A 17,623-nucleotide genomic window follows, 5' to 3' on the forward strand; every position below is an offset into this window, starting at 1 on the left:
CGGAGGCACATTTTTTCCTCCCCCCCTCCCTCCCCCGTCTGCCTGTCCTGTCCGCCCTCGTCTACGTTTTTGGCGTAACCCCACCAAACCAGCGGCCTGTTAAAACAGCCGAACCAGGTGGAGCTGAGCTATTGCAAATGTTCCCCTTCTGGTGTCTCACACTTCCAGGAGGGGCCTCATGAACATATGAGACACAGCTGTGAGACAGGCAGAAGAAAGAGAGAGGGGGGGGGGGGGGGAGGTATATGAAACAGCTCAGGGGTTTGATAGCATATTTCACAGTGTGGATCCATTATTTAATTATGGAATCCAAGCGCTCTCATTTTCAACACCACATAGATTTGCATTTGCACTAAAACTCATGATTACTCATTAAGGTAGTATTTTGTAAGACAATAAAGGTTTTACCTGTTTGGAATCGAACACAAATTGCAACTGCAACCTAATCTATCTCAATTTCTGCTTTATTACCACTTAAAGTCCCAGTCGGCAACATGTTTTTGATCATATTCACTGAAGCCGACACTACGCTCCGATAGAACAACATAAATCATCCGGCTTTAGAATAAAAGCACGCCTCTACGTGCACGTAGAGCCTGTTTTGCAAAAAATCGACAGCGCCCGGATCATTCTGTCCAATCAGCACGCAGGGCTGTGTTCGTGCACACACAGAGCCCCTCCCCCCTCGGGTCGTTCCACTATCACAGGGGGGAGGCGGAGGGAAGTAGCAACAAGCTTCCAATTCCTCGTTAAAAAGCCAAACGAGGAGGTCCAAAACAACCAAGGAGAAGAAAACACCGGTGGAAAAGAAGGAAAAAAAGAAAGATGGCGATGGTGCCCGTGATAAAACCAGAGTCAACATCAGACCCGCGTTTCAAAGGTAGCGTGATCTAAGGGATTTCAAAGGGCACGGAGTCGAGGGGGAGGAGCTCGGTGGGCGTGGGGGAGGAGCTCGGTGGGCGTGGGGGAGGAGCTTGGTGGTCGAGGGGGAGGAGCGTGAGAGTTGTTCAAAACCTGACAGAGTGCCCTCCATCCGCCGGACTTGCTGACTGGGACTTTAATATAGCAAAGCAGTTCCATGACAGCATCCAAGCCCCGAATTACAGATATTTTCTGTCTTATTTGAATTGCTGCACCTCACAATCGCTTCTCACCATCACCGACTATCTACTCCCCCCCTGTTACTCCTGCTGTCTGTCTGCAGTCAGATACGGGACCAGGGAACACCAGAGTAGCTTGGGTCTGATTCATAGCCCTCAGCGGTCCAGGTCGGACCCATCAGTCAAACGTTGGGTGTCACTGACAGTCAGAGATAGCGTTTTGCGCTAAGCTTACCAAAATGCCTGGCTTTAGTAGAGCTTATCTATTGCAGGATGTTATCACTCAGGCACTCAGTCACTTGTGTCATCGGCACAGAGTCCAGAGCTCCTCGGTGAGTCGGGTCTCTTCACCGAGCCAACATACTTATCAGCATCCATTACTGAGGTCCGAGGGCCTGATAAAAGGTCTACCCCCAGCCCAAGGCAGAGGTCCTATTTTAGATTGTTGTCTCTGCAGAGAACAGGCCTTGCCTTGCCAGACTCTTGCTCTCATCACTCCGTAAAGGCTGTGTTGGTTCCGTCAATCAGGACCTCCCCACCTCTTTAGTTGGATGCTGGTCTGAGGAATCGATTAAGAGGGGGGGGGGGGGGAGACTGGCTCAGGCTCAAACGCTGATGAGAAACAGAGGAATAAAATAAAAAAAAGAGCCCGAGGTAGAAAAGTGGCGCAGAGGAGCAGGAGGTGGATGTGCTGAACTATGTGGATCTGTGGAAGGGGAGGGCAGCTCTGTTTTCTATTTGTGAGGATTAGGTTGACAGATCTGTATTTAGTTTCGTTGGGCCTCTAGCTGCAGCTAATCCCCCTCACCTGCAGCGAGTGCCCCCACTCTCTTTCCTCTGACCCTGCAACCCCCTACTTCCCCCATGCCCCGCCCCCTCCCCCCCTCCCGCCCAGCACAAACACTCATCCCGAGACAAGCACATGACTCGTTGCACTCTGTCTCCTCAGGTTAGGGCCTCACACTCGACACAAATCTCTCCCGGGCCAAAGGAACAGCGGGGGGTCTCAGCCTTTCTGGAACAAGAAGGAAAAAAATGGACCCCTCACAATCTGTGGTCTTCCACGTTGAGTTTTTTTTTTTTTCAAGCCCAGGGTGAGGGGTTGTCCCTCATCGCTTAAAGATAGCAATTACTCCGAAATTAAGAGCCATTACTACGGAAGCAGCTTGTCAAAGCCACTCAGAGGGGAAAAGGGGGAACCTTCGGTAAAGCTGCACATTAGGAAATATTCAGGGTCAGGTCAGGGCCACAGACCCCTTTCTCTTTAGATCCCGGCTCCCACACACTCCAAGGCCTTCACACTGTGAAAGAGAGACCGCAGTGCCTCCGCAAACACACACAGCATGCCTGCCAAGCAATTCTTGAAGGTGGGGACTCGGGATGACCTAATAGTTTTAGAATCTAAGCACATTTCACAGTTTTAACAATGGAGTGACATGACTGCAACAGGGTTTTTTTTTTTTAAAGGTTTTGTTGATGAAGCAATAAGTGAGATTTCCTCTGGGCGGAGCTTTGAGACAGCTGTCCGACAGTGAACTTAAGTGCTAAAAAACAGAATGAGCAACATTTGACATATATTATCATTCACAGAAACCATCATTAAAATACTATATTTTAAAAAAATAATTTCAATGTGGCTGGGATACAATGTTTTGTTTTTGTCTGGGACTCTGACCATTACTTCCCACCACACAAACAGAAACGCACACATACAGTAGACACACCTTTGGACAAGTAGCAGCAAGCTCACATAAAGGGGTCTCATTACCGAGCGCCAGAGAGGGTGCTAATGGGGATTCTTCTTAACACCGCCGGTATAGGGCTTTACACCAATGGGGTGCTAACTGGCCCACACACACACATTCCTCTCTTATCAATGGACCATGGTTGCAAATGTGCACTGACCTTTAGCTGGAAGAGGAAAGACGCTGCTGTAGTTGTTCCCAGGGCCGATACGCGCCTCCTCAGTTCGGCCGGACTGCTTTTATGAGGTTATTTAGTCCGGTATATTTCATCTGCACAGGAAAAGCAAGAGGCAAAGAGAGAAGTTGTTTTAATTTAGATGTGGCGGCATTATGCATGTCACATTAATTAATGATTCAGATGGTTTGCAGAAAGTGCACATTTGCACCAATAAAATACCTGAATGCAAAGTATATATGTCAAAACACACAGATTCCTGGACATTTAATTATGGAGGTGCAATTGATTAACCCCTTTTTAGAGCAGTTTTTCACGTACAAATACAACTAAAATATATGTCACTGGTATAAACAGTAAAGTAAAAGAAATATTTCAACAAAATGGTTATTAGAGATTAGCTTAAGTCCAGCCCTATCTATTCCTGTTCCCAAAATAAAAATAAAAAACACTCCATTAAAGTTTAAAGTCTTACATGCACCTGCTAATGAGACTGCTTTGCAAGACCTTTTAAAAAGTACATTTACTCTTAATTGTAGTCGCATTAAGTGGCAAACATATCGATACTCAAGTAAAGTACAAGTAAGGATGCGTTCGCTGCTTCATGTTTAATCGACATATTTGATTTCCCCCCCATTGAAACCCCACTAACAAATACTAAATAGGCAACATTTATACATATCATGTTGGGAAAATCGTCTTACGAGTAAAATATGGAGGAAGCAAAGTTATATTGTTCTTCAGTTATGTTTTTTAAATGTCCATAACAATTTAAGCTTCAATTTCATATACATAAAACTACATTTTTAAATCATAAACCACTATTTTTAATTTTCAAAAATAAATGTAAAAAAATACATTAAAACAATTTTAAATTAAAAAAACAAAACGGTTAACAAACTAAGTTATGATTTCTGGCTATATTCTGTGGCTATATTCTTGCTGTTATGTTTTGTATGTTTACCATGCTGTTTGATTAATTGTCACTGTTAATGAATAAATCAAATAAAAAAAAATTAAAAAGCTAGGCGAAGTACGGAGCCCCCCTGGTGACATTGGATAAAAAAAAGAAAAACATTACAGTTGCCATGACAATAATAACAAAGCTACTCTTGAATACAAAAGCAGACTATAATTGCCTTTATTCATGAATAAGCATCACTGACAGGCAGCTCCATATGGATAACCATTCCGCTACTGAAGGTGAATTATCTCGTGGCCACGCATTACTATCGCGTGGCCACGCGTTATTTTTTTTTATCCAATGTCACCAGGGGGGCTCCGTAACGAAGTCTTCCGGCTGGGGAAATTCTTACTTGCGCAAATCACGCGAGATTTCCACGAAGTCCTCCTTACGCGGGAACGTTGCTACATGAATATGATTTTTTTTTTCTCGTGTAATAATCGGTCTGTGGTGATGATAATAATACGTGATGGCGTCCCGTGCAGCAGAGCAGTTTAGAGAAATCGACAAGCTTCGTGCGGAACTGCTGAGTCACGTCGGAGCCGTGACAGCCGGCCAGAGCGTAGAAGAAGAAATCAGCGAGTAGGTCACGTTCCAACTACTGGCTAACGGGATTTTAAAAACGGGGGCTAGTAGCTAGCTAGCTCGCCCGCCGTTCATCCGGGTGTACGAACTTTAACCGCAGTATAACGAATGGCATCGAGTTATCTCTCTAGCAGGAAAAACTACAAGTCAACGGTTATATCACTAGCTTCACTACAGTGTAGCTAGGTGTTTAAGATCGATTCGTTTAAATGCAGTTTAGCTTATGTTAACACAGCTAGCTAGTTAGTTAGCTTCTTTTTTTATACCAATCACAAGACTGTTTAAATCAATACATTTGAGTGCAGGTGTGTCTAACTGTATTTAAATGTGAGTACAGAGGCGACCATGTGTGTACTGTGTGTACTTTGTACTATGTGTGTACTGTGTGTACTGTGTGAGGCAGTATATCCTTGCAGTATTTTAAGGGGAGACACACCAGGTGAAGAGTAAAAACGTTTTTTAAAATCATGAAATGTCCCCAGGTTGTGATTTAGATTTTTTTTTATCACACACATGCTTAAATGTGATGTTTAAATATGCAAATGAGGGTTTATCATATGAAATATGCCATATATTACATGTTACATTTTCTAGTACATAAATCTGAACTCTATAAACCAGGAACATACTTAAAAGAGCAGCCATAAAAAGAAGTATAGTACATTTCTCCATGAGAAGATATACTTTAATAGTATCTGTGTGTAATAAAGTTTAGTTGACAACAATGGCACATGATTGCTTTATCCCTGCAACTTTACTTGCAGGTATAACAATACAGCAAAGTGATATCCAGTTAATTTTTGCGTTCTTTTCATTTCCAGCCATGAAATTTTAAGCCGCATTGAAAACGTAATCCTCGGACTAGTGACAAGTCTTTCCAGAGAAGAAGCCCCGGTCCTGGCACTGCCCAACAGATCCAGCTGGGCCAACATCAGGTAACTTTATTTCAAAACACTGTAGCATGAAAAATGTTCTAACCGCCCTGAACAGTACACATCTGTGTGAGCCTTCTGACCTTTTAAAAAGATAAACACAGGCAGTCCTGTTGTGTAAAGAAATAAACAAACATTTACCTACATAGGGTTTTTTTTTTTGCGGGAGGTCAGGCCACACAAGATGATTGGATTGCTGTTTAATACACACTTCATCTCTGTCTGAATTTGTATAAGGGGTGTTGTAAGCAGACTGCATGGGCAACCAGGTGGGAGGGGGGGGAGGAAAATAAACTTCCAACTTTGGACCAGAGAAGCTGAAATAACTTCCTGCTGCTTAAAAAAAGATGACAGAATGATAAGGAATTGAAAAGCGCTGGCCTACACACACACACACAAAAACAAATTTACAAAGGGCTTTAATGCTGCTGAGACCTGATGCTCGGAACAGAGCAGACTGTCTGGTCTTGTTTGGATCAAACCTCGCCACAGCTTGAAGCACATTCTCAGCCCCTTCAAACGTGCGAATCCCAACGAGCGAGAGCCAAAAGGTTTCACAGAGGAATCAGGACGGTGTGGTACAGGGGAGGCCTTCTCACAGCTAGCCCTCGGGGTGTGGGGGGAATTTTAGATGGCTTACAGGTGGGGGAGCTGATTTTCAAAGCTTAAAAAAAAGTATATGTAGCATACACAATTTGTGTGGATTTCTTTTGATGGTCTCTTTTCTTCCCCCTTTCTTTACCCCCCTTAAACTCCCCCGCACGTTTTTCTTTCATTACTTCCCACTTAAGCTTTGACAGTGCCATCGGGCTTCAAATGAGCTCAGGAAGTTCTGTCACCACCATTAGGTGCGACTGTCCGTCGTCTGCCACTAAATTTGGTGAGGAGATGCAACTTCTGTTGTTATATTGTCTCTTTTCTGGTCCTGACAACCAGCATTCCTGTTAGTCAAAAAAAAACCTTGACAGTTACACTGTACTTCATGTGGCTTTCATTTATATTCATTGTGAACACATTCCTAAACTGCACAAAAACGGCAGTAAAAGTCAGACTTTAGCTTTAGGTGACAAATTGGCAGAGACAGTCTAATGTTGAGAGGCTTTTAGGAATCGGTTTACCACATGGATATCCTAATTAAGAACAGAATATGTTTATTTTCCCCCCACTTTAGTCCTTTTTAAAGATGTGATAAGTGAATATTGTGTTTATAATCATTGGTTTTGTCATGTTTGTTTCTGTTTGCAGCACAAATTCTCAAGATTTTCTCGGTTGTCTACAGGCTTGTGCAGAGCAACTCGTTCGCAACCAAAAGGTTTTTGTTGTCAATTCGCATTTTATATGATCACTCAAAGCCTGATAAAGGTCATGTTCCGTACAGGGCAGGGTCAGGTTTTTTTTGTTGTTGTTATTCCTGAATTTGAAAATGTTCCCTTTGTTTCCACAGGGACATCTATTACAACAACACACAGCTGTTTCGTTCACAGAGGGCTGTTGATAGTATAGTGGATGATATATCCTGCATGCTGAAGGTTCCTCGCAGATCCCTGCATGTGGTAAGTGTGTGTGTGTGTGTGTGTGTGTGTGTGTGTGTGTGCGTGTATGAGAGACTGTGTGTTGTGTGATTGCATGGTGGAAAACACACTAATGCTTTCTTATTATTAAATAAAGTCCCACACATGAAATCTGTTTAGTGGACTATTTTAAGCATTTTCTTCAGAAATAACGGTTTCAACAGAAGTTGCATTAAAGTTGAATCCAAACTTGTCAGAAGCGATACTGAAGCATGAATTCATTTATGTTTGTGCTTTTATTTTTTTCGTCCCCAGTTGGCCACGTCCAAGGGATTAATCTCAGGTGATCTGCGTTATTTGGAGGAGGACGGCACGAGGATCGACTGCCGCTCCAGCTCTGCTGTGAGTTACTTTCAACTAACTTACTGAAGCAGCCTTCATGTTACGACACCCAGAAACAATGCATCAACTTATGACTTCAGGATATTTGTTTCCTCGGAGCTCTACGGGGGGGGGCCTTGTGTTTTCAGACCAAACCAACGAAACAAGGCTTATGACAGAAAAGACATCTTTTACTAGTTATGGCTCTATTTCATTTTAGGCTGTTGCAGTTTCATCCAACATTCGTGGGATTAGAAGTATCCTTTGTTACTAGATACCTCTGAGAATGTGAATGTGTTTATATCGGACGCTACGTGTTTTTAATCCTTAATCACGTACAGATATCGTATCATCTGCTAAATTTGTCATGATAGTCGAGAAGGACGCAACGTTTCAGAGACTACTGGACGACGACTTCTGCACTAAGCTGTCTCCTTGCATCATAATCACAGTGTGTTTTAACTTTTTTAATACTAAGAATTCCTCAACAACATAAAAACGGGCAGAGTTAGTGTTGTGTGTTTGTTTGTGGCTCAGGGTAAAGGCGTGCCAGATGTGAACAGCAGGTTGATGGTGAGAAAGCTCTGGGATGCGCTGCACGTCCCAATCTTCGCCCTGGTGGACGCCGACCCTCACGGTACTCATCATCCAGTTTTACCTCTCTCTCACACACACACACACACTCCACATATTTCCGTACATTTAACAGCACTGCTTGACTCGTCTTTTCATCTCCCCACACACACACACACACACCCACGCAGTTAGGTTGCATGTCCCGCTAAGCCGGCAGATGTTAGCACCTGTCCCGCTACGTCATGGTGCCTTAGCCTGACTGTTATTTCCGTTGGCGTGATCTCCGTTCCTGGCAGGATGGCTCCGTTTCCATCCGTCTCCATACCTCTGACACTCTTCCCATCGCATGGCGAGACACATATGTAATGGTTTTACTTTGTTCTCAGCTCTGGTACACATCTCGGAGGATAATTGCTCTGGTATGTCAGTGATTGCAGCGTGTCTGTCTCTCCCTCTTGATTTTTTTCCCAGGGATTGAGATCATGTGCATCTACAAGTACGGATCACTTGTGAGTCGTGCCATGCAACTTATTCCTGTACTGTATATTATCCGACGTGGCCTGTTCAGTGTCTCTCTGTTAGCAATATGTAATTATGCCCCTCTTTAAAGTAAGAAAACGGACCAATCATCCATTTGAGAATATTTAAACTGACGTTGAACAAAGTGAAAATGTTTGAGTGATTGTGTGTCTGTGTTTGTTGATCTCTGTGATGTTTTTGTGTAATCACCCTTGTGTCTCATTAACTTCATTGTGAACACGTGTTTAACCACATTATTGGGTACGGTGCTGATTAGTGTGTTTATTTGAGGAATTGTGTATGAGCATTGTGTGTGTGTGTGTGTGACTGGGCGTGTGTGTTTGTGTGTGTGTTTTTCCACAGGCCATGTCGTTTGAGGCCCACAGTCTGACCGTCCCCAGCGTTATGTGGCTAGGCCTCCTCCCCTCTGACCTCCAGAGGTTTGGACTCAACATTCGCTACTTCCTACTTCCTCCTCCTGCCTCTAATTGGGATTATATTCTGGGGACATTTTGATTGTTTGTTTTGGTTTCTGTTGCTGTCGCCCTCACTTTTTTTTTTTGCTTCTAGGAACTGCATCTGAGAGCATATTGAGTTTTAAGTATACATCCGCTTGAACAAATTTAGCCTTTTTCACATACATTTAATTGTAGTGTGTACTTTTTTCCCCCTCTTAACGTATACATAAACTCCTCAATGGGAGCCTGTTGTGTGTGTGTGTGTGTGTGTGTGTGTGTGTGTGTGTGTGTGTGTGTGTGTGTGTGTGTGTACTATAAGGACAGCATCCATCGATAGAACTTCCCGCTGGCTGCTGCTGTGATTTGTCTTTTAAGGAGATGAGTTTTGTGTGATCCACAGGTTGCGGGTTCCTGAGGAAGCCCTGATCCCCCTCACCAGGACGGATGAAAGCAAACTCAGCAGCCTCCTGAAGAGGCCGTACTTACCCAGCCAACCGGACTGGCAGAGAGAGGTGAGAGATGGCAAAGTGCTTTCAGGTAGAGAGAAGGAAATAAAAAATGTATGAGCTAAATGAGCGTGATATATGAAATGCATCACTTCAAGGAAGCTGGTCGTAAGGCTGATAATGTTTGGAGTGTTTTCCTATAAGGACATTATTTGAGTGTTAATGAATAAGTTATGTTTGTCTATGTTTTTTTAATTCATGTGAATTACACTGCTCGAAATAAAACTAAAGGGAACACTGCCCTCACGCTCCACTCACCTATGGGACGTTGTGCATCAGTGGATCCGAGGCGCTGATCCAGGTCTGGGAGGAGATCCCCCCCCCCAGGACGCCATCCGCCGACTCACCAGGAGTAGCCCAGTTCAAACAGGCACCTGTGGGGGGCAAACACACGACTGAGTCACTTTATGAGTTGCTGGGATGGAATTAAAATTGGATCAGTCTGTGATTTCTATTGTTTTTACTTGCAGTTTTCAATCAAGCCATCAATGGGTCGATTTTTTTCCCCTTTAACTGTTATGTAATTTTATTCTCAACAAATTTCTTCAGTAAAGATTTGCTTTGTTTATCGAGATTTGGTGCGATTTAAGCATCCCCTTTATTCTGATCAGTGTAGTTAAATGGCTGTAATGGGTCGTACCAATATCTCACCGGCCTCCTACACTCCTATCAGCCCTCACAGTCTGAAGCATCTGGTTCCTTTTTCAGAAAGTACAGTTGTAACATCTTTGCTCATGTGACACTTGGCACAGGAATGTGTGCGAGGACGTTTTGGCTTCCACACCTGATGATTTCTGCTCGTTTGAACGGCTCCTTTACAACCGGTTTGTTGTCGTTGCAGATGGAGCTGATGCAGCAGAGTAAGGTCAAGGCCGAAATACAGTCGCTCGCAGCTATAGCGCCGGATTTCCTCACCGGCATCTACCTGCCCAGTAAGCTGCAGTACGGGGGCTGGGTGTGAACACGATGCTGCCACCTAGTGGAGCGACAGGTGAACTGCTAAAAGCTGGTTGCAAAACTAGTATGACCTGGTCAGATGGAATTTAAATGTGAAGTTTGCTTATGTATTAGTTAGTAAATGAGTTTCAGGAATGTCTCATCCTATCATTAAAATCCTGTGATCCCATCAACAATTCAGAGCTTTTGGTCTTTTTTTAAATTCTTGTTGGCCTCGTTTATTTCCAAGATGTTTTCGGCCCTGCTGCTTGTAAAGCCACCAAACACATTGCGAGGATCGGTTTCATTCATGGACTCAATTATTCTGCAGTTTGTTTCAGCCTCGTGTGTGTGATTTTACAGCTGCTGTGGATGCAGACGAGAATGATTTAGTTTTGGATTTATTAATTTTTTCACACAACATAAAAATCTTATGCAGCTGTTGGTGATTAAATGAGAGGAAAGAGTGATATTGTGAGATTTTATAATAATGGGGCAAATTGTGAGACAAAAAAACAAAATGTTTTTGTAAACAGAAGGGTCCTCCTGTGTTGAACGAAGCAGTTTTTTAACCATTCCAGGTGTTTAATCAGTGTAGCTGGATTTTAAAGGCAGCTTTATTTTATATTGTGCTTCCTCTTTATGCACTTATTTATTCACTAGAACTTGTATTCACTAGTACTTGCAAGTGTAGATCTACATGGTTAACATTGGTGCTGACGAAAATATTTCAGAAACTTGTTTGCAAGATCAAAAACTGTTAAGAATTTGGAGAAATACTAGATTTTAAAAAACTGCAGATTACCAGTGTGGAAAGAAATTTCCAGATGACTTTCATCTAAACACTGAATATGTACTTTACACTGAATGTAATACAAGAATTAACACGATGTACAATCACTTGAATTTCACCTAAATAACATCGAGGTCCAGCAAACATAAATGTATGAAAAGGAAACTCACGGTTGTTTCTGCTGCAGGTCAAACGTCAAACAGTCACACCTGAGCTCCAGCTGCTCTGATCAAACCAGGCCACGCCCACTTCCGGCTCATCATCAGAAAGCCCCGCCTCCAGACACCTGCCCTTCACAAGTTATATTATTATATTATTGATGCATATAAGCAGCACTTTAATTAGTTAGTTCAACTGCTTCGTGCATGTTTAGGTACTTTAATCTATAGCAACACATTGAGTAAATGTACCCAGTTATTAAACTACCCTTCCCAGCATGCCGCAGTGTGCACGTGTTCACTGTTGCCATGTAAACAGCATATTTAGGGCTAAAACAAACAAACAAACACAGTTTGCATGTGTTCTGTCAGGAATAGACGATCTTTGGCTGCATTACGTGACCGCTGGTGGGCGTGGCTTCGTGCTTGTGCAACATACTCACCGCTACGTCATCGCATATGATCATCTGTCCAGCCGGAGTTTCCTCAACGTGGAAGAAGACTCACCTTTGGGGGAAAACAGGAGGAACACAAGAGGCAACGTTTGAATAATCAAGGATAAAGCAGGTGGGTTATAATATTATTATTATTATTATTATTATATCTTTATGAGAGGGGGGTTTACAAGCCATGGTCCAGGCTCAGGACCAGATTCTGGCATCATTGACTTGATAAGCTTTTATTGATCAAAATAAACCTCAATCTTTTACATTGAATGTATTTCTGCAGGTATTTGTCATTTAAAGGCCTCTAAAGATGTAATTAAAAAATAACTATGCTGTGTTAATATTTATATCTCCTTAAATAGCAGCTAGATTACATAGCACATGTGGGGGGGGGGGGGGGGGGGGGTCATTCTCTCAGTGTTCATACATGGTTTCATCTGAGCAGCCAGATGGCTCTTCTTGTCCCTCTGGTCCTTGAGAGGCCTTCCCTTCCCCACTTGTCAAGGACAGCTGACTGCAGAGAATGAAGGGAAAAAAAGACAAGAAAATAGTCCTCGGAGCTTTAAATGTAACATTCCTTCCCAGCCTCACTGGTCAGACACATCGGTGTGTCTTCAAGTCATGTTTCGCAAGACCTTTTTCATCTGTTACGTCAAGGTGGACTGGGATGTGCTCAGGTAACAAAACAATGGGAACAAAGATCCGCTTTGGTAGAAAATATTCTGAAATGTAACCTGAATAGAACTGTATTTTTCAATGCTTTTAATCCAACGGCTCTTGATATCCGTCTTTTTTTAAATTGTTTAATAGTGTTCAGGGTTACATTCTGATATTTGATATGGAATAAACTGTCCTTGAAAACTAAATTTTTTTTAATGCTTCTGCTCTTTTAGGTCGAGAGTTTCTCACATGGACGCCGTGATCCGCCGCTGCCCTTTCCTCGCCGGCGTGCCCGGCGTCGTTCTACAGCTGGCTGCGAGGTCGTCGCTGGTGAGCTACGCCCGACGGTGCCCCGTGATGACAGGCCTGGCCTCCCGACCTCTGACCTCGTCAGCCTCCGCGTCCAAAGGCACTCCGACGAACGACAGTCAGTCAATTAAAGGTCAATTTAATGCAAACAAGACTGTATGTTTTATCTTCAGATTAATGGATTTATTCTTCTTTAGATCATGAAGTGGAGTTGCCCCGAGGTCACGTCACGCCCCCTGCTGGCCGGGCATTCGGCTCCAGGTGCCCCTTCCTGGCTGCAGAGATGGTGCAGGAGGACACCGGTGTGGTGAGAGCGGCCGGTGTGGAGCTGCAGGAGGACGTCCAGGAAATACACTCGGCACGCACAGGTGAGCAAAGCGCCCGGCCTCACCTGTAATCTGGTTCTACACGGGAAGGAAGTCAGAGAGGAGGAGTAAAAGAAAAGAAACATAAATCAGATTCAGAAATCCAATACATGGAGGAGCAGACAGAAGCCCGACTTTACATCATATGTCATAAATAAAAAATAGAAAAATGGATGCTTTAATACATTAACAGGACAATTCTATAAGTTACCTACAATATTCCATAGATTCTTTTGTTGGATCAATAATCACACTCTATATTGGTCAAATATTGTTTTCTTGTACCTTTTTTTAAATTGTAAAATGCTACGGCTTAGTTTGATCTCCTAATTTAAACCATTTAAACCACAAACACAACCTTTTTAATGTAGTTTTAACATCAATGTACCTCTAATGCCTGGTAACCTGGTAAATGGTTATTTTCTTTAACTCTGCGTTCATTTCTTTGAGTTAATGTACTATTAACGCAAAATTTAAATAAAAGATGGAACTATCAATACACCGTAACTGACAGCAGGTTAAACAGTTAATTATTAATATCTCTACTGCAATGGTACTGGAATGGTATTATTAAGTAGCAGTACTCTGTATCGGCAAGTACTGATATTTAAATATTTGTACTCAGTCTGATAAAAAGTGGTATCATTAATCTTATTAGCTACCTTGTGATTAATCTGATTAAACATTTTACTCTAAACATAAATTAGTTTCAAAAAATGTCCAAAATCTTCAATAAATGTGAATTTTAAAACACTGATATGGAGATCATTAATAGTAGGTTTTCTTTAACAGGGAAAAAAGATGCAGATTCATCAGTTGTGGGTCTAATCGAGGCCGAGACACCAAAACAACCGTTTAAACCTCCCAAAGTGTCCCACCTTCTAAAGGACCATCTCCCCGAGGGTAAGACAATCTACTTAATGAATCCTCATCGTTAGATATCGTTTCTCATCCTCTACTTTTCCCTCCGCCAGTCGTCACCTTCCAGTACGACGAGTATTTGGAGAAGATGATCGCGAGTAAGAGGGCGGATCACACGTACCGGGTGTTTAAGACGGTGAACCGGTGCGCCGCCTCCTTCCCGATGGCGGACGACTACTCCGAGTCTCTCCGGGCGAAGAGGGGCGTGTCCGTGTGGTGCAGCAACGACTACCTCGGCATGAGCCGCCATCCCAGAGTCATCCATGCCATCACGTGAGTCTCGACCCCACGACCCCGATCAATCACACGGTTTCTACCGCCAAGTCATTTCTCTCACTTGATTAGATTTATTTTTGTTACTTATTTATTTAATTCATCTTTTCTTTAGCAGAGTGTACTTTATTTCTGTACTTGCAACCGGACTGTGTCTTAGTTTGGAACATTTAATATGTTTTATGTAATTAGCTTCTATTTTTTATTTTTTATTTAATGCGGAGACAATGTTAAAAAATACTTGTATTTTATTATTAAGTTATATTACTTGAAATCCTAACATACCGATAGCTATGAATATATGAAATGCTCCGACATAAAACATTTTTTTTAAATCATCTGGGATTGTAAAAACCCCGTCCAATCAGAAAAGTCGGGCCTGAGAATATAATCGGACGGCCTGCCCGTCTGTCAATACTTACTTCCTGGCTTTGAACAGAGGTCTGAACGAAGGGGGCGGGACTTTGTCAGTTCGGTGATGCGTTCAAAGACCTACTTGACCTTTAAGATAATAAACTTTTATTTGTATTTTTCCTTCCAGAGAGACTTTACGGAAGCACGGCGCCGGCGCCGGAGGCACAAGGAATATTTCTGGCACGAGTAAATTCCACGTGGAGCTGGAGGAGGAGCTAGCCGACCTGCACGACAAGGACGCCGCGCTGCTGTTCACTTCCTGCTTCGTAGCCAACGACTCCACGTTGTTTACTCTGGCAAAAATACTCCCAGGTACAAGGAAGTATCAAAGATTGGACATGTTCTTTACCTATTCATTGTAGAGAATGCAACATGTTGTATTTTTCCCCCTCTAGGTTGTGAAATCTACTCTGACGCAGGGAACCACGCCTCGATGATCCAGGGCATCAGGAACAGCGGCGTTAGGAAGTCTGTCTTCCGTCACAACGACGTCAGCCACCTGAGAGAGCTGCTGGAGAGGTCGGAGCCCTCCACTCCAAAGATCGTCGCCTTCGAGACGGTGCATTCAATGGACGGTAAGAGGCCGTGCATGAGAGCGCCATTTGTGCTTTAATGGGAGAAGATTTTAATTGCTGGGAAATGTGGACAAAAGCGCAAAAAAATTGAGTAATATTTCTAAAAATTAAGAATAAATCACATGTTTACAAAGCATGCATCACATCCCTACCTTTGATATGAAAAGAAACGATTAAATATCTTAATCAGATTAATTAGGTGGTAGCTGTGGATTAATCACCATTTATATACCTGAAAAAAAATCTATTTCTCTAGTATATTGTTGTGGGAACAGAAATATAAATGACAAAGTGTATATCAGGGGACCAACACATTTATTTATTGGCAACAGGTTCCAGTTAAAGAAAAGTTAAGTCTGGTTCTCTGACCGAGGTCACGTTAAAGTGGTCAGGAAAGACACCAGGATATCATTTTTACCCACAAATCATAGCAGGTTTTCCGGGGGAAGCCCGGAGGAAATACATTTTTTTTTAAAAGGTAAAGAAAGACGACATATTGGGACTGATATATTATTTTTTTTGCGGCCGAACTGAAGGTTGGATCGACTCAAATCTCAACCATGTTTTCCCACAAACACAGGGACAAAAATAATGCGTTAATTCCACAAATCAATCGTTTGATTGATCGCTTTAAAGCATTAATTGTAATCTGATTTGTATCTGTGCCTTCTGCAGGCGCCGTGTGCCCGCTAGAGGAGATGTGCGACGTTGCCCACCAGTTCGGTGCCATCACCTTTGTGGACGAAGTCCACGCCGTGGGCCTGTACGGGCCCCGAGGTGGGGGGATCGGGGACCGAGACCGAGTCCTGCACAAGATGGACATCATCTCTGGAACCCTTGGTAAGTATTCGACCCCCACCCATCACACGACCCCCATCACCAGCTACTTACCTGCCTCTCTGACTGGGGTTTCCCAGGCAAGGCGTTTGGCTGCGTGGGCGGCTACATCGCCAGCACCGCCGCCCTGGTGGACACGGTGCGCTCCTACGCCGCGGGCTTCATCTTCACCACCTCCCTGCCCCCCATGCTGCTGGCGGGGGCGAAGGAGTCCGTCCGGGTCCTGAAAGGCGAGGAAGGCCGGGCGCTCCGCAGGAAACACCAGAGGAGCGTCAAGCTGCTGCGTCAGATGCTGATGGACTCGGGGCTTCCGGTGGTCCACTGCCCGAGCCACATCATTCCAGTCCGGGTACGGAAACCAATCATCCATTAATCACCCATCAATCACCCATCAAGCATCCATCAATCACACATCAATCATCCATTAATCACCCATCAATCACCCATCAATCACCCATCAATCACCCATCAATCACCCATCAATCATCCACCAATCACCCACCAATCACCCATCAATCACCCATCAATCACCCATCAATCATCCATCAATCACCCATCAATCACCCATCAATCATCCATCAATCATCCATCAATCACCCATCAATCACCCATCAATCATCCATCAATCACCCATCAATCACCCATCAAACATCCATCAATCACCTATCAATCACCCATCAATCACCCATCAATCACCTATCAATCACCCATCACTCATCCATCAATCACCCATCAATCACCCATCAATCACCCATCAATCATCCATCAATCAGTCTAATTTCTGACACTTTGAGGCGTGATCTGACATGTGACCTATCTGGCAGGTGGCAAACGCAGAGAAGAACACGGAGATCTGTGACATCATGATGTCTCGCTACAACGTCTACGTCCAGGCCATCAACTACCCAACGGTGGCGAAAGGGGAGGAGCTTCTCCGCATCGCACCCACGCCGCACCACACCCCCCAGATGATGCTCTACTTTGTTGGTACGATCCACTATGGAATTATGAAGCCTGTCTCATGAATTCAAAAGCGTTTTTGTGCCGGGTTTAGCAGTTTTAACGATATAAATAAAAATTGCCTTATGAATGTAAAATGTAAAAAACATTACTACACTCGTCTGCTCCGCCTCCACAGACCAGCTGGTGAAGACGTGGAAGGAGGTCGGCATGGAGCTGAGGCCGCACTCGTCAGCGGAGTGCAATTTCTGCCGGCAGCCTCTTCACTTTGAGCTGATGAGCGAGAGGGAGAAGTCCTACTTCACAGGCCTCAGTCACATGATATCGACCGTAGCTTGAAATCATGTAAAACAAATAAATCTTACGCTATTTATTGTATTTACATGAAATATATCACTGTGTATAAATAAATGTGTGGGTAAAGTATTCATTTACATCAAAAAGTCAAGCATTCAAACGCTTCCATAATTTGAGGTAAACTTTACAACTAAGTTTAACGACCGAAAGAAATCCTGATTTATGGT

The 17,623-nt window shown here is 43.4% G+C and overlaps 1 protein-coding gene across 1 annotated transcript; it reads left to right on the forward strand.

Annotated features, from left to right (window-relative positions):
- The first annotated feature begins 4,425 nt into the window (after positions 1–4,425).
- LOC311017805 (5-aminolevulinate synthase, non-specific, mitochondrial-like) lies at positions 4,426–17,623 on the forward strand. The gene is made up of 24 exons (XM_084016382.1): positions 4,426–4,566; positions 5,391–5,504; positions 6,293–6,381; positions 6,747–6,813; positions 6,946–7,054; positions 7,328–7,414; positions 7,614–7,650; positions 7,735–7,844; positions 7,931–8,030; positions 8,441–8,478; positions 8,852–8,928; positions 9,347–9,458; positions 10,294–10,407; positions 12,371–12,462; positions 12,679–12,872; positions 12,952–13,122; positions 13,912–14,022; positions 14,094–14,313; positions 14,855–15,039; positions 15,123–15,302; positions 15,978–16,142; positions 16,220–16,488; positions 16,964–17,126; positions 17,278–17,623. Exons 1-24 carry the CDS (start codon positions 4,454–4,456, stop codon positions 17,436–17,438), a joined length of 3,078 nt encoding a protein of 1,025 aa, XP_083872508.1. The 5' UTR covers positions 4,426–4,453; the 3' UTR covers positions 17,439–17,623.

The sequence above is a fragment of the Eutrigla gurnardus genome, assembly GCF_963514095.1.
Source record: "Eutrigla gurnardus genome assembly, chromosome: 8".
Classification (NCBI taxonomy): domain Eukaryota; kingdom Metazoa; phylum Chordata; class Actinopteri; order Perciformes; family Triglidae; genus Eutrigla; species Eutrigla gurnardus.

Coding starts and splice junctions, on each gene's coding strand:
- LOC311017805 (XM_084016382.1), top strand. CDS start 4,454: ATGGCGTCCCGTGCAGCAGAGCAGTTTAGAGAAATCGACAAGCTTCGT. Junction 7,651..7,734: donor CAACATTCGTGGGATTAGAA/GTATCCTTTGTT, acceptor AATCACGTACAG/ATATCGTATCATCTGCTAAA. Junction 15,303..15,977: donor GACGGTGCATTCAATGGACG/GTAAGAGGCCGT, acceptor TGCCTTCTGCAG/GCGCCGTGTGCCCGCTAGAG.